The 25549-nt window shown below is 33.8% G+C and overlaps 3 protein-coding genes across 6 annotated transcripts; 2 read left to right on the plus strand and 1 right to left on the minus strand.

The window, feature by feature from the left end:
- Window positions 1–276: 276 nt before the first annotated feature.
- On the plus strand, window positions 277–9462 carry LOC139987671 (cilia- and flagella-associated protein 251). 2 transcript variants are annotated; one of them, XM_072004172.1, is made up of 21 exons: window positions 277–450; window positions 669–815; window positions 887–990; window positions 2064–2218; window positions 2415–2530; window positions 3135–3255; window positions 3413–3557; window positions 3820–3983; window positions 4330–4608; window positions 4760–4868; window positions 4993–5204; window positions 5295–5446; window positions 5575–5780; window positions 5860–5989; window positions 6444–6533; window positions 6615–6746; window positions 7169–7260; window positions 7587–7821; window positions 7928–8210; window positions 8312–8445; window positions 9325–9462. In XM_072004172.1, exons 1-21 carry the CDS (start codon window positions 328–330, stop codon window positions 9400–9402), a joined length of 3207 nt encoding a protein of 1068 aa, XP_071860273.1. In that variant the 5' UTR covers window positions 277–327; the 3' UTR covers window positions 9403–9462. The 2 variants fall into 2 exon arrangements, with proteins under 2 accessions (XP_071860273.1, XP_071860274.1); XM_072004173.1 differs by lacking the exons at window positions 277–450; window positions 669–815; window positions 887–990 and adding an exon at window positions 1007–1213.
- On the minus strand, window positions 9283–18376 carry Mesr4 (misexpression suppressor of ras 4). Of its 2 annotated transcripts, none has more exons than XM_072004171.1 (2): window positions 17988–18376; window positions 9283–16974 (listed from the first exon to the last, which is right to left on the minus strand). In XM_072004171.1, the coding sequence occupies exon 2, from the start codon at window positions 16942–16944 to the stop codon at window positions 11518–11520; it is 5427 nt and encodes a 1808-aa protein (XP_071860272.1). In that variant the 5' UTR covers window positions 16945–16974; window positions 17988–18376; the 3' UTR covers window positions 9283–11517. The 2 variants fall into 2 exon arrangements, with proteins under 2 accessions (XP_071860272.1, XP_071860271.1); XM_072004170.1 differs by having other exon boundaries at window positions 17874–18376.
- Window positions 18377–19531: 1155 nt separating this feature from the next.
- On the plus strand, window positions 19532–24441 carry Not3 (CCR4-associated factor Not3). Of its 2 annotated transcripts, XM_072004178.1 has the most exons (9): window positions 19542–20034; window positions 20893–21125; window positions 21204–21359; window positions 21437–21616; window positions 21706–21993; window positions 22107–22362; window positions 22441–23048; window positions 23375–23584; window positions 23696–24441. In XM_072004178.1, exons 1-9 carry the CDS (start codon window positions 20010–20012, stop codon window positions 23792–23794), a joined length of 2055 nt encoding a protein of 684 aa, XP_071860279.1. In that variant the 5' UTR covers window positions 19542–20009; the 3' UTR covers window positions 23795–24441. The 2 variants fall into 2 exon arrangements, with proteins under 2 accessions (XP_071860280.1, XP_071860279.1); XM_072004179.1 differs by lacking the exons at window positions 23375–23584; window positions 23696–24441 and adding an exon at window positions 23169–23293 and having other exon boundaries at window positions 19532–20034.
- The last annotated feature ends 1108 nt before the right edge of the window (window positions 24442–25549 follow it).

Genomic DNA, 25549 nt, shown 5'->3' on the forward strand with positions numbered 1-25549 from the left:
GCGAATCGTTTCAATTGTAGTAAATTCTGGCGGCTCTACAAAATATCATTTCCATGATTTTAAATAGTGCGCTATTAACACGATACTTCTGGTTTTACATATAAAACAAATTAACATCTTCATATGTACGTGACACAAAATTGACGTAAAAAACGTATGTATGTATTCAAAATTAAATGTTCATAATTTATGGCATAAAAATGAAGAAATTTCCAAGGTGCATATACGTATATATAAGTATGCATATACGTGTAAAAAACTGTTAGGTATATCATTTGCTAATTTCAGGTCGTAAATCGAAAACTTCTAAGACGTAAATCAATTAAAATGGCAGCGAATGTTTCGATAGCATCGTACTCCAAGGAATCAACGGATTCTAAAAGTGGAAAAGAGACCAACGTAGGGGCATCTTGCGAAAAGGAAGAAACTGATTTTAATCTTTGTCCTTTTGTAAGCAATGGATTTACATAGTTATACCTAAATTTCTTTTAAAAGGATCGAGAAACTGAAATCTATTTAATATTAAGCTAATTAATATTATAATACGTATTACAACTAACCTAAAAACAACCCTTAACGATATATATATATATATATATATTGTATATGTAAAGGTATATATATCGTTAAAAATGGAATTTATCTATATATAACCTTTTTAAATACAGGAATTATTATGGTCTTTTGGGACAAATTCAGATACACCTATAATAAATTTAACCACAAAAAATCGTACGATCATCGCTTATGCCTGTTCGCATGTTATAATAATCTACAACTATAAGACTAAAGACGCGATAAGTCTTCAAGGTCATGTATGTATCGATCTTTTTGCCTATTATATTTGCATTTTCATACATGACTTGTTCGTGCATTAACTTTGTAGAAGAATCCGGTAACAACTTTATCGACATCGAAAGATGGAAAATGGTTGTTGTCCGCAGATTTTGAAAAAGATTGTGTAACTGTCGTTTGGGACACCGAAACTGGGTAATGAAATTTGGAAATGCGACGAAAAAAATTGGCCCAATTTTTTCTTTTCTTTTGCTAATAATTAGAAACTAATGGAATGGAAACTAGGGTGGGAGGAGGAGGGCACGCTTCACGACGAGCGAAAAACGTATCTTTTCACGTCTGTTTTTTATTTGCGCGTCGACTATTACGGCGCATTGTACAACAGGTCGAATTAAGTTATGAGTAAGAACCAGAAAAGGTGAGCAAGCGAAATTCAAACAAGTTCTCTTATCGGGGAGATAAGTGACGTTACAGGAGGTATCGCATACAGGGTGTTCCATAATAAATGGGCAAACCAATTTAAGAGGTGGATTTAGCACCAAAAAAAAAAAAAAAAAGGAAAACAGTTGGAATACAACTTTTCACGCATAGGGATAAGTACCCTTACACAGACACCCACACAGGCATTTGAACAGGACACTTACACAGGTCATACTGATTACCGTATAGAGAGTGGGGCTCAAAGTATTTAAAGGATCATGGGTTACTACCTAAGTCTAGTCTGAGAGTAACTGACCAACAATCAACAATTCTTGTATACGTTGTTAATTATATCACTCGCTTATATACATCAGGTTCTGTAGTTCTGTTTAATAAACATCACTGAATATTATTTCAACATAAACATTGTGTCTTCCACAGATTATTAATCTTAACTTCAAGATTAAATTCTAACAAAAACAATAAGAAAGATTCGTATCGATGTATGTTCTATTTGTTCTTGTTTAAAAAATATAGCAAATTTTACGTTCCATCGTTTCTGATCATATCTGATTACCCTCATACGAGATGTTCAAAACGATTTTTCGATTTTTGTTTATGAGGATACTTGAAATCCATCGCACGAAGAAGGAGAATGAAAGAGAAAAGAAGATATGGATTCTTTTTTATTGCTTTTATGTGCTGAATCCGGCCCTTAAATATTGCCCACCTATTATAAAACGCCATGTACATTATAAACAAAATACGCAAATCAAACGTCGAATATGACATCAAATACTTGGAAAAATGTAACATATTTGTAGTTGCTATTGCCATTGTTATTGCAGTGTACCAATCTCGACTTTATTTAATCCACATGGTGATAAAGGAATGACCGCTGCTAAAATTAGCCCAAACGCCAAGTATATAGTAACCGTTGGAAACGAATTTCACCAAAAAGTTCAGTTTTGGCTATGGACGTATGGGAAAGATCAACCTGATGGTTAATCATTAGTATTGTTTACCAGTCTTATTTAACTTTTACATAAAGAATATCATATTATATGTTATAATAGCTTTAATATTATCTCCAAAATTTTTGTTATTCGTTTTCGTTTAAAAATTTGTTACTTCGCTGTTTAAAATAGAACGCGTATTAATACCTCTAATGGAAATTCTCAAAAGCAAATTATTTTCAGCTTTTACGGAGTTAACTGAACTTTTTTCAAATAGAATAAAGGAAATAGCTTTCAACGAAGACTGTTCCGAGGAGTTTGCTTTAACTGCCGATTACTGCGTTGCATTCCTTAAATGGGTCAGTATAATGTACAGCGTGTATAAAAAATAAGCGACCGGATCACAAAAGCGTGATCTATCTACGTCTCCAGATCGGTGGAGATTTATCGAAAAAAAATTGCCGCAGAATTGACCTTGAAATTCACAGGGTTAAACTTTCTTTCCGCTTGCATCGTATTTTACTCACGTCACGAGGGCCAACTCTGCGAAACGAACCGTGGGCCGGAACTCGACTGTTCTCGTGAAAAGCGATGTCAAAGTTGGCCCTGCCGCTGCATCGTTTGCGATATTTTTCCATTTCACGGTCAGATAGAAAGCAAACAACGTGATATTAACGAGGGAACGGGAAATTATTCCTTAGATCGCGAGATAGTCCACCCTAAATAGAACGAAGCAGCATGAAATCAAAACGTATTTGCAAATATCTAACACCTACAACGTTACGTTAAATTACAATTTCTTTATTATATATGTACATATGTTAGCTTTCGCGCGCGCGCGTACACGCAAGTTTTACAAGTTCCATAAGAATTTCGACGAATTGACCTTCGCGATTCGATGCAATTCAACAGCGAAATATATAATACATCTAGATATAGATAATGATAATTTTTACGAATTAGGAGCAAGATGAATTGAAATATTACATACCAAAAATTTTGGGTAACGTACGACGATACGGGATCATGAATTGCTCTTGTTACATTCCTAAAACACAACGGGTATTAACAGCAACGACAAACGGTATTGTTTTTACATCTTCTTTATACTCGTTATTCCATTTTGTTTATACTCTCGCAAAATTATTACACATACTTATATATAATCTACCGATATGTGAAGATTGCAACTTGCAGTTTGATCTTTGTTAGAAAGATTGATATTCGATACTTATGCGTAGGATACGTTCTGGTTTGGTGCGCTTTTGTTGAGAGACAGAAAAATAAGAGCAAGGATCAGAGTGCAGCTAACAACAAGGAAAAGAGACACATCAAGTCTGTGCAGTTAGAGAAAAACAGTATTACGGTGATGTTATATCACGATGGGTACTTGATATTTTCCAATATTAGAGGCGTACAAAATATCGATATACTATCTCCGGTTAAAGATTTATTCGGTTTGTCATTGTTAATTCGAAAAAAACATTGACAACTGATATCGTAAACATCCTGTATATGTTATATTACTTATTTTAAATTACAAATAGTAATCGAGTTATTATAAGCATAGTTTTCCAGTCGTAAATGAAGTTTTCTTATTTTTGTAAATACAGTGTTATCAAAATTTGTATTATATGTACAATTTTAGAAGGATAGTAACAGGAAATTTAGAAGGGCGCATCAGCTTTTACGATCTTGATTTAAAAATACTCTACTGGTGTCAACATAAACTTTTGGATTCTATTCGATCGATAAGTTTTGATCTTTCGTCCACGTTATTAGCTCCTGTGTCTGCAGCCGGTGAATCTAAACGTGAGTTCGATATTTATCGCTATTACAGAATATCTTCTATTTCCAAAATTCCGAAATGATATAAATCCGAAGGATATGAATTTGAAGCCGAAATTATTCAGTTTTTGATCATACTATATCCTGCTTCGGTCATTACGGCATTATTACATCACCGCTTTCAATAACAACGACTTACAATTAGTCATTCGATTAGGTAGGTTCCCTCGAACGTAAACTATTTAAAAATCATCTGTCTAGTCATCTATCGATCACCAGTGATTACGTCGTTATCTTCTCACTCGAAGAATTTAATAACGTAAATAATATAAAAAACAAAAGCAAAAAATGATTAGATTTTATCTTGCAGTTGAATCTGACGAAGAAGAAGATTTCGAGAACGAAGAAGAAATGGAAGAATACTCGGAAATTAAATTAGAAGATAATATTGACGAGAGAAAACTGAAATATATAGAAATAATAGAATCGATGAGGTATCGTGATCAAGTTCCATCGACGATGTCTGTATATTTGGAAGAAACATTGAAGAATTACAATAAAAATCAGCAAGCATTTACAAAATTACCTCACGCGCCTACCGATGCTACCGTCGAAAGTGCTCCTTTTTATATTGAAAATTTCATTATCGGTAAATGCTATTACATTTTTGTACACTTGCTCTTTGAAAGAGCATACACAGCATAGATTTTTTCACCGCATTAAATGATCTGGCAAGGTTTTCAGAAAATTAATATTAAATGGAATTCATACCCAAAAGTTGTGTAATATTTTTCGTAAAGGTTGTTCGAGTGGAATAGTTGCGTTGATAGAAATTCCTACGTTAAAGTGCCGATTTATCTTTCAAGATCAAAACTTTGCGATAACCAGTTTAGACGCGCATCCTCGAAGGTATTTACACTAATGGAATTTGATTAAGTTCTAGTTAAATCTGACTTTTACGACGTAGTATATATAGTTTAATCTTCGTAAAATTATACTTCTTCGCAACACCGTGCTTTCCTTTATTTATTAGCAATTTTATAGTCACCGGTAACTTACAAGGTTTCATCTCTTTATACGATTATGAGAGACGTAAGCGTATCGTGTGCAGGAAGACCCCACCTCTTCCAGATTTTCATATACTATTGGATAAGCAAGTAAAGAAAGGAGCTATAACTTATGTCACATGCCCACAGAGCCACGAGAAACTGATCGCTGTTACAGCATTGAAATATTCACCAATAGGTGAATCTTTTGTCAACTATGATCTTTCATGATATTTTCAAATTACAGACCGGACGATTTTCAATGTAAAACGTTTCAATGATTTTAAAGGTAATTTACTAGCATGTGGCCTTGAAAATGGAGCCCTTTGGATGTTGCATCCTCTCACTTTAGAACCTCTTGATAAAAATCCGTACAAACATTCCACGGAATCGATACTTAAATTGGCTTTCACAGAGTGCGGAGAATACATGGCTTATGCGGTAAATAAGCAGCATCATCGAACCGTAAACTAATATCGCATCTATTGTCAAACAATTTAATCGAAAATAAAATTTTCTTTATAATTATTACGACACGAGGCAAAAGACAGCCTTTTATCTTCTTTTAGGATAACACACTAGTGGTAGCGGTATTTAAAAAAATAGGTGATTCGCCAAGCGGTTCCCGTTTATGGGATTTTATCGGAAAGTATCATTCTCATACTGCAAAAATAAGAGATATACTTTTCGGGCCAGCTACTATCGAAAGCGTCGTATATCGTTTTTTTTCGTTAGGAGAGGATCGGTACCTAATTGAGTACGACCTTAAAAATAGGTAAATCATATATTTCAAATAACAGAGAAAAATACATATAACGTACAATTAAACTCTAGAGATTATTTGCATTTTGCAGCGGGCCATATCCTGTTCCTGGTTTGCAGATAATGAACACTTATCAAATCGAATGTGAAGCTATTCCTCTTTGTCTCGCTTGGTACCCTAACTTGGGCGTTGAAGGATTTCTGATGTACTCTAATTCCGAAGTAATAATCTGGATATCTTTTAACTGATTCTACAATTCGGAACATTAAATTAAAACTAAGATAAGACTTTTTATCGGGTTTCATATCGAATCTATTTGTACATCTATATATTCATATACATATATATGTATGTATACATAGTATATACACCTCGTAATTGATATGACGTTACGATCGAGAAAGAGACGATTCTATGTTATAATATAAGTAGAGATATTATATTATCGAAAACAAAGTTTCGAGATAATACGATGAAATTTTATCATATACTTTTAATTTATTTCTTCGTACTACGAAATCGCTCTTTTGTTGGTTGTATCGCCAATTACCAAAATACAGAGGATCCTTTGTATACATACACAAGTATGTTACCACATACGTAATTAAGTTGGACAAGATGATGCATTTCATATAGTATTTACATGTAACATTATCTATAACGTTTATTATCTAGTACAAATACAGATTGCTAAACGATATAACGAAAACAATTCGAGGAACATTTTTGGGACCGCTTTGTGATACCCCGGTTAAGCATTTCAAAGTAAGGAATCGTATAAATTTTGGTTCTTTGTGTTCATAGGAAATTATTATTTTATACTTAATTAAAAGGATCGTTGCGTAGGTACTATCTGGTAAAGAATATAAAGCTGGTAAATACATGGTATTTGCAACTAATAAGGAAATAGGTCTTCAAATACTTCCTTTCGATGGGAATCCTTACAAGATTTTAGGAATGATAGGGCATCCACGCAAGGTAAGAAGCGTCGTGTACAGTGTACACGATTGTTTCACTATGTTACACCGTAATACGAAAAAAATCTAATTGTCAGTAATTAGAGAGATATTATTTACAATAAAAAATAAATAAATTTACAATAAAAGCTAATTTTTCTCTGATTTTGATACATCACTACATATAAAGAGTGTCTCGTACTGTGTGGGACCAACTTTAGGAACATATTCAACGCCTGAAGCTACAAGGTAAATTCACATATAAATAATATATTCTATTTGATTTTGTGCGCTAGATAGGGCGAGTTTTCTGCACTTTTTTGATATCTCACATTCACGGAAGATGCATAAAACGTGAAACAATTCCTTAAACGACCACATATTACAAGACGTTCTCTATATATTTGAGATATTTTGATCTATTTCAAAGTCTCGTTTTAATAGGTCAGTAATATTTGCCTTAGCAATGATGGGAACATTTTGTTCACTTTTGGTTACAATGATCCGTGCACACTGATGTGGAAAATAAAATGCAGGTACTTCTCAGCAATACGTAGAAATCAAATAATTCCAGACTTTATTTAATATCCACTTGAAAGAAGAACATTGTTTTCCTCGATATACTAATAGTTGTTTATCGTTTAAAAAGCAAATATATAATACCCGAAGCTTTCGTTGTAAAAATATTTCGTATGTTTTTCTTTCCCTTTAACGCAGTTGCTTTTAATTAATATTTTTACTTACTTATAACTTAATATTCTACTTACCGTTTAATATCGTTACTTACTACTTTCACTACTATACTATTATACATTAAGCTACCTTTTTTACAATACTATATCATATACCTCTGTTAAGTTAGGTCTGTCGATGTACTAGCGCATTTAGGAGGTAAAGGACTTGCACCGTATTATTGTCTGATAGAGGGTGGTGAGAAAGGTTGGCTTATCAATGAAATGAAAGACCTGTTTTATTATGCTCAAATCTTACATCAAGGCGAGAATGTAATAGCTCCCAGATTAATATCCGACAAAGTGAACACTAAAGAAGTGCCGAATCTCATGCGCGGCGTTGGATATTATCCCAGCAACGAGGAGGTAATGATTTTACTTTTTATTTATTTAATTATTTAATCGAAGAGATGGAAAATTCATTTGTCGTTCTAATTATTCTTTTTTAATGTAAAATTATTTTACGCTTTAGATAGAAATCCTTATGGGTGAAATCTCGTACAGAGATTACGCGGAGACCGGTCATTTGATCGAAGAAATTAAATTCGAAGATTTTGTCAAATTTTATATAAATCATCGGCCAGCTTTCGGAATTTCGCTGCATCAAATACAAGAAGCTTTCCAAGTCTTTGCAAATTCAGATCAAATCCCTGCTTCGCAGCCGGAGAATCCAGCGTTAACTCGAGAACAGTTTATGAGAATATTGTTAGGCGAAGGTCCTTCCGAGTTTTTTGTACAAAATGGCATACCTTTTGGTTAGTTGATATATTTTTTTGGAAAACGTCCGACGTGTTATTCATGTTTGTGCTTTAAACGTTAATTTTAATTTCAACTTTAAGCAAGTTTTTTTTTCTAGGAGAACCATTAAAAATTCAAGAGGCATTTGCATACATGAAGTTTCTTGTTGGTTTTAACGAGAATGTGGATGAAATATATAATGACCGAAACGAAAAAAAATCCACATCCATTGATTTTACGTTCTTACCAGAGGTATATTTAACAATTAAAATAAGTTTTTTTTTTAAGTATTTTTTCTTATATTAAAAGTTCAAAAATAGACGGAAACTTATCTAAGTTTACAAAACTAAAGCACCACTTCATTTTTTTTCAATAATAATAAAAGTACATGTTAAATATATTGCAACACATAAAGCATTCGTGGTGAAAGAAATTAATCGCATGATACTTTATATCGGTCGTTATTCGCGTATTACTATATCGTATCTCTTGTATCATAGAGATGTCTCTTCTTACATTCAGAAAAATCTATTATATTTTTATTATTGTATTTATATTATGATAGTATTTTTTTATATAAAAAATTACCTTTACACTTCATCTTCTTATTAAGAAAAATCGACAAATATACAAAGCCGATGGACCTTACACGTCTAAGTATTTATATACATATTTTTTAAGAAAGAAAATTTACTAAGTTGAGGATAACGTGAAAAAGTATCGAACTATGATACGTAAATTATGAATTTAATATTTTTTGAATGGTAAAGTGAAGCGCCGTCGTTATCTTTATTGTTTTATACTTTTATACGTTTATACTATTGAATACAAAATTTAATCGACATTCGATAATTGGACGACCGATAAAACACTAAAAAACCTTCGATACTTAAGTTTGTTTAAAATCATTTTTTATAATAATTCTTACGTTTTTAAAAATAAGTATCCTCGTTAAAGACATGCACAAGCAAATACGAAACAAGTATGATTATCGATTTACTATACTGTTCTTTACAATAAAAGCTGGCATAATCATAGAAATGTTGAAACGTTGAATGGTATTAAGGATGAGAAAGAGGAAAATAATCATTTAGGCTCGCCGAAAGTAATGTATTATTATTTATAATACAGAGAATATCTTACAAAGATTTCATCGCGGACATCATGGGTATTGAATTGCCGGAGGAAACGAGGGCTGACGATGATTAATTAATCTGTGTGCCGTTATTTGCATTGCTGGCACATTAACGTTGATTATTATTACCATACTAATATTATTACCATTACAATGTATTGCGACTTCCTATTAAACATGTACGAACATTAACGTATATTATGTCAATTCGTTTCTTTCTTAAAGCGTTAAAAAGGAAATGAAAATCGTTTTACCGATTAACAGACTCAGTTACGAATTTTGTTTGATAATGAAATTGGTCAGAGAGTACAAATGAGACAAGGGTAAGTTCAATCAGTAAACAGGCATCTTCCTTCTCCGTCAACTCTGACCGATGATTTTTTATTTCCTTTTTTTCTTCTTTTTGTCATACTCTGGTAGATTAAATTACGGCTGATTTCGTGTAGAAAATAAAATAATTTTAATATAATTAATAATAAATACGAGCTCAATAGTCAAATACCATTTCAAAATTAATAATTCTTTACAAACGGAACATTTTTTCGATCAGAAATATATATACGCCAATTCTTCGCTCGTATTTCATCGCTCACGTACATTTCACCGGATTTTCACGAACCAAGAAATATTACACGATGAAAGATGAAAAGAGAGAAATTTCAAGCGTTCTACTAACTAATTTGAATAAAGTACCTACAATTGTACAATAATCCGGAAAATGTTTGTCGGCAGAAGAGCTATTATGAAAAACAAGTAAGAACTAGACTAGAAAACGATAAAAGATCCGCTCGTTAACTCGTTCGTTATTCTAAAACATGAAGCGTGACGAAACGACAGAAATCTTATCATGGAAATTTACTTTCCACGATATACTATTAAAAACGGAAGAAATATGAGCGTGGGAAAGTAACGTAAGTCTCAACGCGTATAATTGTAAAAATTTGAAAAATTCAAGCGATTTAAAAAAAAAAAAAAAAAAAAGAGAAGAGGGAAGAAGAACAAAGAAAGGAAAAAGGAACAAAATGATAGTGGTTCGAGCGAGAACGGTATTTCGAGCCGATTGTCGAAATAGAACGATGTTTATCGAAAATATTCGATCGTTTTTTAAACGGGGGCACAGACACCGCCAGCAGTGCCGACAATCAGCCGCGATTATCGCAATTTTGAATTAATGAAAACACAGCCCTCCCCTCTCATACTAGGCTTCAAGAATTTCTCTATGATGTAGCCTAGAATTTCGCTCTAGAACGCTATTACTTGCCTATTCGGCTACACTAAATTTATACATTGCGCACTTTTTGTCATTTAAAAGAAGTACAAACAAATGTACACAAAAAACCTTACTTCCTTGTTATAAACTCTAAGACGTATTTACAGTTATATACAAACATTTTTTGTTTTTTTCCTTTTTTCTTTTCATTATCGTATCGGCTTAAGAAAAATATCAACGTGGAACAGTGTATGGATTCGTTTGCTTACTGAGAAGAAAGAAAGAAAACGTTGGGAATAGTAATGGACATTCAATTCTCTCTCTCTCTCACTCTCACTCTCTCTCTCTCTCTCTCTCTCTCTCTCTTATTCTTTACCGCCCTATCCTCCTTCTCCCTCTCTTTCTTCTATCATTGTATGTAAATTCGTGTTATATTCGTGAATAATAATTCAAGGCTGTTCGGATACATCCTGTTTACATGATTATTATGTAAGCTTTTTAAAAATTATTTTCAACATAGGAACAAGACAATTCCTATAACCATTTGTTCACATAAAAACTGTATTTGTTTAATACAGATCTAGTATTTTTAGAATGTATCGTATGTTTTTAAAAATTTATAATGTATTAAGGTTCCATAGAATTCGTCAAACTGATAAATAAAAGACGATAAAGCAAGCGTTTTACATTTCAAACGATATTCGAAGCACCTCGAACGTATTCTCGTTAAATTACTTAAAAAACTTTAAAAAAAAAAACAGAAAAAGAGAGAGACACATAGGTATAGACGCATAGATAGATCAACGGAGGAAGAGCGAGAGAAAAGAAAACGCAAGAGAGGAGGGGAGAGAGAGAGAGAGAGAGGAAGAGGGAAAAAGAGAGAGAGAGAGAGAGAGAGAGAGAGATAAACTCAAAGATCCATTATCAAATACGCCTTGATAGAAATTTCCACACGCATTCAAGATACCACCCGCTGCTATCAGTCAAAGTAGTCCTCGCTATTTTGCACAATGCCGTGCTTTTTTCTACAGTCTGGGCAATACCATTTGCCTTTAGGCGGTACCATAATACCAACACACTCGAAGTGAAACCATTCGATGCGACAATCCTCGGCATCGCAAGCTATCATTTCTGACACTTCGTCGTATGGACACTGACAATAGCAATATAAATTAACTGGTCGCTCCGGGGCTGGAGGGTTACCCTCCGACAGATGCGTCTGCATCTGTTGACTGGCTTCTACCTCGGTATCGCTGGAATCGCTGCTACTATCCGCAGGTTCCTCCGATTCGGTGGCAGAAGCTGTAGCCATTCCTAGATTCTCTGATTGTCTCTCGATCGGTCTATAAGCCATATTCTTACCGCCAATAGACAATCTCGGTGGTAATGGCTTTACGCTTGGCACTGTAGCGAAAGAAGGCGTCGTCTCTACCTTCCTCCATTTCACCGTCGGCTGTTTCTCCACCTCGTCGTCGCTGGAATCACCGTAAAATCGTTTTGGTACTCGTTTTCGTTTCGATGACCGTTTGTTCTCTGCCTCGGAACCACTGCCACCGATACTTTGACCTGTTACAACCATCGCTTGGGATTCGACACTCGCGTTCATCGAGTGCACATCGTTCGTCGACACGTTCGACATCAACCCCATGTTCGATTGCATCAACACTGGCGACGAAGCCGAATAACCCGGGTTCTTTTGGTAAAACGCTTTAGGAATGTTTAGTTTAATGGACTCGACGGTTGGCGTCGCGTTACGCTGTTTCGTCTTTTCTCCTTTCTTTCGTTTCTTTGTTTTCACTTTCTTCTTTTGCGGTTGCTGCTGTTGCTGAGGTTGATCTTCCTCCGTGGTGGTAGGAATTATATCTGGAGAAGGGACCGTTGTGTCCCTATCTGTTAATCCGTTATTCAGTGGTGGTATCGTTGACTCCGTGGATGCAGGGGCAACCGCCGCTAGAAGCATCAATTGGTTTCGTTTCTCCGCGAGCAATTTGTTCGCAAGCTGTTGAGGATGCTCGTCGTAAAAGTCTTCGTCCGTTTCTGTTTCCTCGGTTTCTAGATCGGACTCTCTCAGTAACAGTTGTGGCGGACAAACCGGTTCTATCGGAACCGATGCGGATCCATTCTTCGTTTCCACAGATATCTCTTTGTTCTCCAATTCGGCATATCCAGTCTCCGGCTCCTGTGTACTTTCTTTCTCTTTCTTTCGTTCTTTTCGATTAGATTGCTTCTTTGGAGAACCTTCCGAAGTGGAACTATCCGAATCCGAACTGCTACTAGAACTAGAAGAACTACCGGATGACGAACTGCTACAGCTACAATTTGTCCCACAGGAACAAGTGCTCGAATCACTATCGCTAGACGAATCACTCGACGATGTACTTCCACCACTTTGCTTCTTTTTCTTCGGACTTTTCGCTTTTTTCTTATTCGGATCGTCCTCGTTACTGTTTTGAACTTCGTTACCTTCCACGGAACTCTTCTCCACCTTGTTTAAGTAATCTTGGTCCCCGCTTGTGTTTACCTCCTCTTTCTCGTTCACCTTGGACATCGTATCTTTATCCTTTTCTTTGTTTAACCATACAACGCAATAATCATGATCAGCCAATACTATACTTCTTAAGAATGCTACATCGGTTTCTGGCTCTGGTTCTTTGATCGCAAAATTATTAGCCGTCTCTTTCATCTCTAGACTAGCTGTATAACTCTTAAAATTATCCCAGATACCATCCATGATTTGCGCTCCTTGTTCTTTCTCTTCCTCGTTCTGTTCGACCTCTACTATACTGTCTGCAACAGCCTCGGAGGAAGTGAAATTTGGTTGATTCGCTGAAGATGGTGCGTTTTCTTCGTTTGATTTAACTCTTTCCGTGTTCTCCGGTTCCTTCATCTCTGGTTTCTCATCCTCAGAATCCGTATCACTTTCCGAAGACAAATTCAAAGGTGGCAAGTCGTAAACGTCAACGACCTTTTTCACAGGTTCTTTAATATCTTTAACCAACTCGGTTGCAGACATATTACCATCGCTTATGCCTATTTTTTCTTTCTCTGACTTTTCACCATTGATCAATGGTTGTTGACTCACCGTGTCCATCAAATTTGTGCTAACTGGTGGTGGTTCTTTATGAGCGTTTTCATGCTTGTCTAACAGTTTTCGAGAAATGAAACGCTCTGAGCACTCGCTACAAGCATACGGATGATCTCCGGAATGTAACCTTTTATGTACTTTTAAAGCGACGGCTCGTGAAAAACTAGAACCACATTCTTCGCAAACGAAAGCCGTAGGTGGTATACAAAAGTGATAAATATGCGGCCACTTTTTCTGTAAACACTTTTTACACAGTACGCTTTCCGTACCATGCTTCCAAAATAAATGTTTGGTAATGTCTGGTTTGTTTCTATACGCAATCCCACATCTATAACATAAGTGATGAAGCTTATGTTTCCAAACGTGATTCGAAAGACGTTGTTGATTTCCGGTAGATTCCAAACAAACGTCGCATGCATGATGCCTTTTGCGTAAATGTACCATTAATCTAAATGCAGATGGAAGATTTGCCATGGGGCACAGACAACATCTGTATCTGACGTTAATATTTGGAGAGTAAGTTCCAGGGCATAGATGACAAAGTAGTTCGCTATAACTATAAAAAGTGGATTTACACATTATACAGATCAAGATTGTCTTTTGATGCATCTTTCGGTTATGCAAATAAAGTTCCTTGTGTATGGCAGAGTGAAATCTACAATGAAAGCATTCGTAAGTCCTCGCGTTTGGAATATTGTATGTACCATTTGTGCTACTGTAAGAATCTAAATTAAAGAAGTAAAGGTCTAATTCATCGAGAGACTTTTTCACTCTAGTAATAAATTGTTCTGCTTGAATAATTATGGCAGGATGTTGAGGTTGAAATTTATGTTCCGCAAGCATGTGCAATCCTAGTTGTTTACCATTCACTGCTATATGACGTGCATGATTACAGTAAACGCAGAAAGGACTTGCTGCTTCTATACAACGTTTCAATAAATCTTCTATCTCTGTACTGTCTAAAATACCATCAACGTTAAGATCGATGCAAGGAACATCTTCTCCAGCCAATATTATTCCATCGCTTGGCTGTATTTGAGGCTGTGCTATATTTTCCATCCGACTTTGACTAACGTCTTTCATTTCTTCATCCCATTTTTCATTTGTATCTATATTATCTGCTGCTTTCTCATCGGTAATTTCAGTCTCATTTTCATTGTTTTCGATACTCATGTCTGTTTCAATTTTAATTCCTGTTACCGTTTTATGTTCGCTAGTTTCTTCGATATTCTCTGTCTCTTCAGGGACGCTATCTACTACCGCTAATTTCGAACTATCGGAATCGCTGTCTTCGTCATTAACTTGATAAGTAACGCTGCTGTCTTTGTCCTCTTCAAACATGTTACATTCTTTCTCTTCTGTCAGTGAACTTTCTGCATTGTTGTTTTCTTCTTCCTTCTTAACAACGTTATTCTCTATATTTTCGCTATTGGTCGCAACAGAAAACTGCGAATTCCTATTGGTACATATCTTTATAACTAAACTTCTATCAGGAGCTTCACTGGTATTGAACGATATCGAAGATTGAGATTCGTTAGGTACATCGAAATTTTCTTTGTTATCATTGTCATAAGCTTTTTCTTTGGGTTGAAGGTCGGATACATGTGATTCGTGTTGCGGGCTAAATAATGATCGACTAACTGGACTATGCGCAGAACTTTCAGACATTTGAGACTGAGAGTCTGTTTCCAATACGATATCTTCTGTTTTCCTTTTGGCTACATTTTCTTCTGTTTCTTGATTTACAGAATTAACATCGTCTATCTTAATATTAGTTTCTTCGGTCGAATTTACAATTTTTGTATCGAGTTTAGTAGAATTTGTTTCCGATTTATCAGATGTATTCAACATATCGACTACATCTACATTTTCTTTCTTAATTTTGTCATCAATATCTTCTACGTTATTTGTACATCGCGATACCTCCATAATAGTTTCCGTTACACTATCATATGGCATATTATGGCTGGGTGAATCATTTGAATTTAATTCCAAATTATTTGGACAAATCTCTTTTTCATTTGTTTCTCCCTTTTCTTCACAGGAATCTTCGATACACTTTGAAACTTCCATTATTGTCTCTGAAACAGTGTCTTTAATCACATTGTGCATTACTACGTTCTGAGAATTTTCATCTCTGCTTAATGTTTCATCAAATACTTGGCTTTCGTTTGACTGAGATACAGCAACTTTATTATTGATCTTTTTTGCATGAATATTTACTTTTTGTTGATTGGATGTACCGTCTTCCATATGTTTAGACCTATTATTTTTCATCGATTTCCTTGGAACAGTCTTATTTTCACTACTTACATCTTTATCAAGCATATTAGTTGACATTATCCCTGTTTGCGGAGTAGGTGGTAAAGCAGAATTTACTTCTTTACTGGTTTCAATGGCTAAACTGCATGTACTTGCGTGTGAACCTGTTTGTCTACATAATGTGCATATGGAAGCAGTAACATCTTGCTTAGACGTTGGTGAACAGAAATGATTATAAAAATTATCCGTTTCTGAAAAAACTTTCTCACATGTACAACAAACTAGATAACACGATCCTTTGAAAACACCATAAAAATCTTCGACAGATGTAAATGCCATTTCTGGAACACTATGTTTCTTTGTCAAATGATGCGACAACCTTTCAGCTTGACCAAACATTCCAAGACAAAATAAACATATATGACGTTTATGTATATCCCTCATATGTAAAAATAAGTTCCAATTTTCAAAATACGTGCCACATGCTGCACAAAGATAAACTTTTCTTGTAATTTTAAAATTAGGAGAATGTGGCACTGTAGTGGATTCTGATGTGCTGGGCATTGGTGTCATTGTAGAATTGCAAGTACATGAAATTTGTTTCAATGTAGAGCACAAACTTGATGACGGTTGACACTTTGAACACTTATTCTTTGACGAAGGCTGAAGACCCAAATATTGTGCATATTCTGTTATTTTGCCCCGTTTAATTTCTGTCCTTTTTTCCTTGCTACTTTTGGATGCATTAGAATGTGGTGATTGTTGTTCCTGTGTTATGTTTTTCAACGTATTCGTTTGCGTTTCTTGAGCTTGTGCCAAAATACGTTTCTTGAAACCCTTAAACACAATTTTCGGTCCTGTACTGTTATTTTTGCTTGCAGAATCCTTTGTTGCAATAGAATTATATTGCAATAATTGTTTTTCTTCTTCTATCACATCAGTGTATATACTGTCAATTGACGACTTTAGCGAATTTCCAATAGAAGTATCTTTAAGTTGTTGTTTTCCCAAAATGCTCCACATATCCATAACTTTACTTTCACCATCCTCATCTTCCATAATAGCACTGCTTAGCTACAGTGATATTACCTACAACATATAAAATATGTTTTAATATAAAAATATTCTAATAAGAAAGAAATATTTGTCTTGTACAGTAATTAATTATGTATTAGATTAACAACCACTACAAAATATAGTGAATTAATATAAGAGATTACACGATCGTGAAATGATTATTTCATAAACTATTATAGTCTACTATATAGGAGAATGTGGTGTGTGTGTGTGTGTGTCATAAATATTATTCAAACAATTATAACATTAACGAATCATTATATTAAATGTTTAAATCATATATGTTAATTAAACAAAAATTAAGAGCACCAAAATTATATATCAATCCTATTCTAATCAATGTTATAATTGATATATTTACAAAGCCACCTGTTACATTCAGCTTATTAAAAGATCTTTCTTTACTATTTTATGGATATAATTATAACAACAAGAATAATTATATAACCAAATATTTAAAATCACTTTTTATGCAGAATTTAATCTGTTACATAGCAGTTACATCGCAGGAAACAAAAACATTTCAATTAGCTTTGAAAGACGATTCATAAATCAAGTGAAAAACATTGAACATCATGTTGATAATAAATCACAGAAAATTAAACTTTAGATTTAAATTACACTGAGTAAAGTAACAAGCAATTAATTATAATGCCTCTGACAAGGGTATTACAAAACTGAGTACATGGTATGACATGCAAGAAGCCTTTCGTAGTGAACATCATTCCACAATGATTCAGTCCCAAAGTTCCCACAAAAACAGTTTACTACAATGAAATTAATGTTAAAATATGACGAATGGAAGAATACACGAGATCAGGATGCCGTGATAACAAGATTCAACAAAAAAGGATTGCTGGTAAACTTTTATTGCACACAAAAATGATCCCAGTGCTATGAGAGATGCATACCTTCCGGTAAATTTCTGCTTGAATGAATCGCTCCGAATTACAAAAGTATGTATAAGATTTGTAAAATCTGAACGATAGACTCGGACGCTCTTGAAGTGATACGAAATGGAGCACCTTAAGTGGATCCTTGCGATCCGCGCCGAAAAGGTTAGTAAAATGGCGTCATATCAATGAGCACAGCTCCGTCCGTGCTTCCAACACGTCTCCAGTGATGCCACCTTTTGTCATGTTCTACTGTAGTTTGTGATAGAAGAGGTTAGGCCAAAAGCATTGAGAGAAAGATAGTTTGCAGTAATTCGGTTGTGGAATAATCAGTATAAGAGTTCGAATCTTTCTTGAAGAACGTAATCCGACTTGAGCGCGAGTGCGTTGTTGCTTGGCCCACGGCTGTTGTGCAAAAACTCGAAACACGAAACGACGGCATCTCTCGTTGACGTATTCATATACGCCCAACGTAGTGCCTCTAATACCCCCACCTCTCGCTCTTAACCTATGCCAGCTATCTGAACGGTTCAATTTCGTTTAAAACACTCTATTTATCTTCTTAAAAACTAAAGTTCAAATGTTTCTAATATTTCAGTCTTCTTTATCAAATATCGTCGATAAAGCTAATTTAACATGAATTTCTTGTCAGCATTTTTATTAATGATTTTCTTTAAAATATTTTGTGTATGTGTGTGTGTGTGTACTATATATGAATACACATATATATATACACAGTGTATCTTGTCTAATATATAGTTGTGTCAACACATTTTATATAGAACTTATTGGTAAAATTTTTGTCTAAAATTTCATGAAAAACTGCTACATTATTTTAATTAAGTCAGTAGTATGTAAATATGCGTAAGTATGTTAAATGTACGTCATACAATACGAAAATTTATTGATATGTTCATACAATATGATTAAGAATTTAATGAATCTTTTAAATAAAATATAAAACATAATAAATCTATAAATAATATTTTATATTTTATGACTATGTTCCTTTCCTATATTAGCTAAAAAATACTTTTAATGTTTTTACAATTTATCGTATAAATTTTCATATAAATTTTTATTCAGTGGATTTAATTGTATTTTGACATATTGTTTACACATTAAAAGTAAAAAAATATATCATAATTATATATGTTATAATTATCTGATATATTATCTGATCTTATATGTTAATCAAAAATATATCATAATTATACATGTTATAATTATCTGATATGTTATCAGGTCTTATATGTTATATTATTTGAAAATAAAAGGTTTAATATCGATATACATATATCATATATCATTATTAGTAAAATTTATTTAAGAAAATATTATTTCAAATACATCTTATTTAAAATGAACATCACTGTAACCTATGAATATTATTAACTTTATTTTAATACTTTACAAAACATAACATTAAAAAGTTGTTAATTGTATATAAAGAGAGTATATACATAAATATTGTACAAAATTCTTAATTGAATAGAATAAATTTTATTCTTTTATTGTTACTTTCGAGTAATTTATCAATATATTGTTGAATATCTACGACCTTTTCTAATATTAGCAGTTGAGGCATCTATACCTATAAATCGAGTGACATGTAAGTAAAACAACATTTCGAGTTTCGAGATTCGAGTTTATTGTTTTCTTTTGGTAAATATAAAAGTGCAAAAATAACCGGATTCTAAATCATTATAATTATTGTGAACGCATCGAAAGGTTTAACCAAATTTCAATTGGTTTATGAACGCGAACAAGTTAAGTATGTGCATTAGGTAGAATGTGTGAATGCGCCGATGCATAATATACCATCTCATTTATTCAGTATTTCATATATATCATTTGTTGATGCTATCACTTTTTGTGTATTTTTATGTGCTGTCGATTTTCGACGAAACGTAGCGCATATCCTACACTATCAAGATTAAAAAGATTAACGGAAAAACGGAACTAGTACCAACGCACCTCGTTCACGGACGGTCGGACGTTGTCATTTGAAAACGGAAGCCATCTTGTGGCCGAGCCTCTCATATCATACAGGGAATAATAGTTCAGCGACTATTTGTTCCGTAAAATTGTTCCGTATATTTTCCATTACGTCCAGACTATGCATGAATTATTGTATCACATGTTTACATAGCCATGGCTGCGACGAGAAAGTTGCAAGGTGAGAAGAAAATGTTTCCAGCATGTTTACATTCAGAAATTTTGTTATGGGTCTGTACTACTACAACTTTGATTCCACTCTTGCCTCGCGCTCTGCAATTCTCTGCCACATTAAACGTTTGTATTTTGCGATCGGTAGTAGCCTATTTTTAACTCGCGTTATCTACTCTTGCAAGCAGCCTTCTGTGTCTGACAGTTGGTACAGGTTGTCAGGGTATGATGAACTGATGTGTTCTGTTTCAACTTTTCATACGTTTCTTTAATGCAAGTTATTTTTTCTTGCATGTACTGTATCTATGACAGTCTCATACTGCTTCTTTATGTCAGAATAACCTTTAAAATAGTTCTATATATTATTTCCACAATACATACATATAATGATACAAGATATAACATATGTAATGCCTTTGTCGATATAAGCTTTTCAATATATATATTGCCTGATAAACTATACTTTCAATTCATAACTTACTCTGAATTCTTTTACCAATAATTTAGGAGAATTGTTTGCCAGAAATAAATTATTTTTGTTATTTTGGGTCATGTTTTATCATACTTATTAATGTTATAACTTGATTGGTCGTAGTCAAGTATATCATTTAGATTTTATATACATATATAACAAATTATCAAAGTAGTTATTACATTATGCGTTTTATTACATGTAACGCACTAACAACAATTACTAATTTGTATGGGATTTAATAATAATTATGTTACTTTACATGTAAACAAATTTTTATAGTAACTGAATTTCAAAAATTTAATCTATGTTTCTATATCTCAAATAAATGATATATGTAATGCATGACATATATTTATTTATTATCCTAATTAAAATATATTTTTTAAATTCTAGGTGAAATAGATCGGTGCCTTAAAAAAGTAACGGAGGGTGTAGAGACATTTGAAGATATTTGGCAAAAGGTTCATAATGCTACAAACAGCAATCAGAAGGAGAAATATGAAGCAGATCTCAAGAAAGAAATCAAAAAACTTCAAAGGTTACGTGATCAGATTAAAACCTGGCTTGCATCAGGTGAAATTAAGGATAAAAGTACGCTTCTTGAATATAGAAAGTTAATTGAAACTGTAAGTATATTTTGATATAGAATTGAAACTGCAAGAATTGTTACATGTTAATTTTTAAATGTAATACATTTTTGTTAGCAAATGGAAAGGTTTAAAGTTGTGGAGAGAGAAACAAAAACAAAAGCTTATTCGAAAGAAGGATTAGGAGCTGCTCAAAAGCTTGATCCAGCTCAAAAAGAACGAGAGGAAGTTAGCAATTGGCTTGCAAATTCTATAGACGCTTTAAATCTTCAGGTATGAAATACGATGATGTTTAAATAGACTGGAAAATATTTTGTTAAAACTAAAACGCGTTGATGATTTCTATGTAGCTGGATACATTTGAATCCGAGATAGAATCATTACTCGCAGGAAAGAAAAAAAGGTTAGATAAAGATAAGCAGGATAGGATGGATGAATTAAAAGCAAAGCTCGATAAACATCGTTACCATATCCGTAAATTGGAAACATTGTTACGCATGTTGGACAATATGTCTGTTGAAGTTAACACTGTAAGTTTATTAATACAAAGATATAGTTATTTGACCATATTAATACCTTGAAAGCTTATAATTATTTAATCTTTTAATTGGTTTCACAGATTAAGAGGATAAAAGATGATGTAGAGTATTATATCGAATCCTCGCAGGAACCTGATTTTGAGGAAAATGAATATATCTATGATGATATTATTGGTCTCGATGAAGTTGAGCTGTCTGGAGTTGGTATTCCCTCATCAGCAACTACAGATAGTAATAATAGCAACGAAACTGGAGGTACACCAACCTCAACTAACTCTGGTACTTCACCCATACCATCACCTCCATTGAGTTCTACCATGCATAACCATTCAAGTGATAGTTCTACAGATAATGACAAAAAAACGAAGGTATGTAATCTTATGTAAGATCACGATGACAACACCGATGTTTCATTACATGTATACGAGTATCGATAATTATGATATAGAGAACGAATTTTTATTGTATACTTTAATTTCAGCCTGTGAAACCAACAGCAGTCAGGCCATTATTAAATTCACAGGCGAGCATTCCAACCACGGGAAGCACTGCCACCATAAAATCGAATTTATTATCAAGCAGCACTCCAAGCAAGACCATTCCCATGACACCTAGCCATAGCTCGCCTAGTTCTACAAGTAACCACATTGCTACGACTAATGCTGGTAATTTTGCTACAGTAGCTGCATCACATACTAATTCACAAGCCATCCATTCTACCTCTAGTAAAACATCTTGTAAGTATATTGTAAAAATGATTGACTATCATAAGGACGATTAACGATAATATTATGACTCGCTTTTAAAATTTTCAGCTCATAGCAGTGAAAATGGTTTATTGTCATCATCGTCTGCGTCTAGTGTTACCTCGAATGTGCCACAAACAACCTCGCAGCAGCACAGTAATCCAGTGCCCATACAGACGACACACGTGTTGCATAATCCACAAAATCAGAATCACAGCAGCGAAAATGAAATGACAACACCGATCCCACCATCTTCTTCACCACAGTCATCAGTCAGCAGTAGATCTTCACCTTTGCCCGCAAATTCCTGCTCGCCAGCGCCATCCACTGCCAATGGTCTCATCCCTAAGCTTCCTGATGGCATGTCCTCTTTGAAATCTATAGCCCAACAAGTAATTGTCCGAGCAGGTTTGGACATACCGCCGTCCGAGTCGAACAGAAACATCTTTGACACCGCTAAGGCGAACAATAATAACAGCAAAGTCACCGTGGATGCACACATTCCTCCTCTTCTTGGCGTTGCGCCTCTCGGGCCAGTACCTCTTCAGAAAGAACACCAGTTGCAGTTCCAGTTGATGGAAGCCGCCCACTACCATATGCCTGAGCCATCTGATTCTGAACGTTTAAGATCATATTTACCAAGAAATTCATGTGTTACACCTTCTTATTATCAACAGGTACCATTATACCATCTATCGTATCATTATATAAATTCAGTTGAAGTTTACGTGCGTGTGTCTGGGATTTGGTACCGTTCACTTCTTTCCTCACACGATATTATACGATCTAATTTGTAGATATGATACTTTTGGTCAATAACGAAATGTAATATCGATTGTTTGAGAGAAAATTGACCTACTAATGCGTTTTTGAGCGCTATTGCATACCACTTAGTAGAGAGATGACAAGTTCATTATAAGGCTATTTATATCTTGAAGATATAGGTTAAATTAATTTTTAATTTCTTTCTACTTTTGTTCATATGTACTTTATTGTATGTTAGAGTCAACTTCCCCATTCTGATACTGTGGAGTTCTTCCAACGTCTTTCCACGGAAACGTTGTTCTTCATATTTTACTACATGGAAGGTTCTAAAGGCCAGTACCTGGCTGCAAAAGCTCTAAAGAAACAAAGTTGGAGGTTTCATACGAAGTATATGATGTGGTTTCAGAGACACGAAGAACCCAAAGTGATCAACGAGGAATATGAGCAGGTTAATAACATAAAATATTAACTTGTGATAATTAAAAATCGATGACAAGATTTGAATATACGTCATTGCGTACTATGCAGAGTGGTACTATGTAAAATATAATTGTTTCAGGGAACCTACATTTATTTCGATTATGAAAAGTGGGGACAAAGAAAAAAGGAAGGTTTTACATTTGAGTACAAGTACTTAGAGGACAGAGATCTGAATTAACAGTCCTGTTGCTTGTGGAATCTCCGAAAACACTATTTCTGTACCGGTATCATCAAAAATGGAAAAAACAGATTTTATTTTTTACAATTCTATATTTTCACAAAATATAATTTTATTTATTGGTAAAGAGTATCTCAGAAAAAAGTAAATGAAACAAAAACGAAAGAAAAGCTCATGCATAACAGGCAATGAAGATACTTCATTATATTTTGACATTGTGATATTCCTTTTTGAAAAACAGAAAAGCAAAATATGAATCACACAATTGAAAGAAACAAAAATGCAACTAATAAAACAAAGGAGTAAGTTAATCGGGGACAATGTAACTATAAGATATAATGAATGAAAAGCACCAGAAACACACTTTTAATATTTTAGTGTGTGGTGTGTGATACAAGAGGAAGAAGTTATACTCGCTGGCGACTGACTCGTAATACCAGTACAAACATGCGTGCGGCCCATCTGCCGTTTAACGGTAAGGTGGAGGGCGCTCATGCTATGGTATGTCTTAATGTTAGATTATAAGTAGCCTTTTTGTATAAAGTATATTGAGATATAAAACCCTTAAAGTGAATTACTGTACAGAATGTGTAGAAATAGTGAATAATAATATTATGGAATATATTTTATTTCTCATTTAAATGAAACTTAAGTTGTTTCAATTTTTGGCATCTGACACATCTTTGACACCTTGCATTCAGAACATTCCATCCATTAGATTTCTGCCCTCGACCAGGTTACTTACAGATATATTCTAACAATTTAAATACGAATCTTGAAACTCGTCGTCGAAGTCAAAATGGTTTTATTATGTATTTAAAGTAGCTTAATTTACTAGTTACTTCTCTATTGCATACCCTGTCGATTCAGGACATTTTGATTTGATTATTATTCTAGCAACTTTTACCTATTACATACTGTGTTTTTCAAATGACGATTCGTGATAATTATTGTGCATATGTATTTATAAATTAATAAAATAGGGGGAGAGAGAGAGAGAGAGAGAGAGAATAAGAGAGAATGAGAAATAAAGCCATACTGTACGAATTTATTTATTATAAATTGTCGATACTGGTTACGGTGAAGCATCTTCGATAAGAAATAAAAGAAAAAGATTTTCACTAATTTGACACACATGTACATATATGTATATTTCCTTGTACCTTTAATCTTTAACATTTAATCGTTAAATGATGCAAGACAGTATCGGCATTTGAAATAAATAATTTCAGACAAAGACAAAGCTTTTGCTTCAAACTTTGAAGCAATTGCCTGCATACGTGTTATTCATCATAACAAAAGCCTTCGACAACGAGATTAGACATATTGCATTCGTTAGTAATAAAAAACAAAAGTTGAGATTTCTCACCTGATCGATCTAGCTTTAGGATGATGATTAAACTTATTGAACAAAGGATAGATATATTCTAAGCAGATACTCTTGTTATGAATGGAAATTGTGACGACCACTATATTTGCATGATAGTATCTGCCTATGGTGTTCTATTTGTTTTTTTTTTTTTTTTTTTTTAACTTACATTAAAGGCACTATTCGATAAAATCGTATCGAATAATCGTATTTCTTGAGAAACCAATGTGTTGTAGTAAATGTTGATTTATAAGTTGTAATGTGTTTTAGGTTTATTCCTAACATATTTTGCAAACATTCTGCAACATAGTTGTACACCATCCAATTTCAGTAACCCTTTAATGGTGTTCAATATTTTAATATATATCGAAGGTGTCATGCTTGTT

This window comes from Bombus fervidus, chromosome 5 (assembly GCF_041682495.2).
Source record: "Bombus fervidus isolate BK054 chromosome 5, iyBomFerv1, whole genome shotgun sequence".
NCBI lineage: Eukaryota > Metazoa > Arthropoda > Insecta > Hymenoptera > Apidae > Bombus > Bombus fervidus.

Bases quoted from the DNA above. Each gene is read 5' to 3' on its own strand.
- LOC139987671 (XM_072004172.1), top strand. From the start codon at position 328: ATGGCAGCGAATGTTTCGATAGCATCGTACTCCAAGGAATCAACGGAT. The intron at 5,447-5,574 runs GTAAATAAGCAG...ATCTTCTTTTAG, and splicing joins GAGAATACATGGCTTATGCG to GATAACACACTAGTGGTAGC. The intron at 7,261-7,586 runs GTACTTCTCAGC...CTGTTAAGTTAG, and splicing joins ATGTGGAAAATAAAATGCAG to GTCTGTCGATGTACTAGCGC.
- Mesr4 (XM_072004171.1), bottom strand. From the start codon at position 16,944: ATGGAAGATGAGGATGGTGAAAGTAAAGTTATGGATATGTGGAGCATT.
- Not3 (XM_072004178.1), top strand. From the start codon at position 20,010: ATGGCTGCGACGAGAAAGTTGCAAG. The intron at 22,363-22,440 runs GTAAGTATATTG...TAAAATTTTCAG, and splicing joins TACCTCTAGTAAAACATCTT to CTCATAGCAGTGAAAATGGT. The intron at 23,585-23,695 runs GTTAATAACATA...TAATTGTTTCAG, and splicing joins TCAACGAGGAATATGAGCAG to GGAACCTACATTTATTTCGA.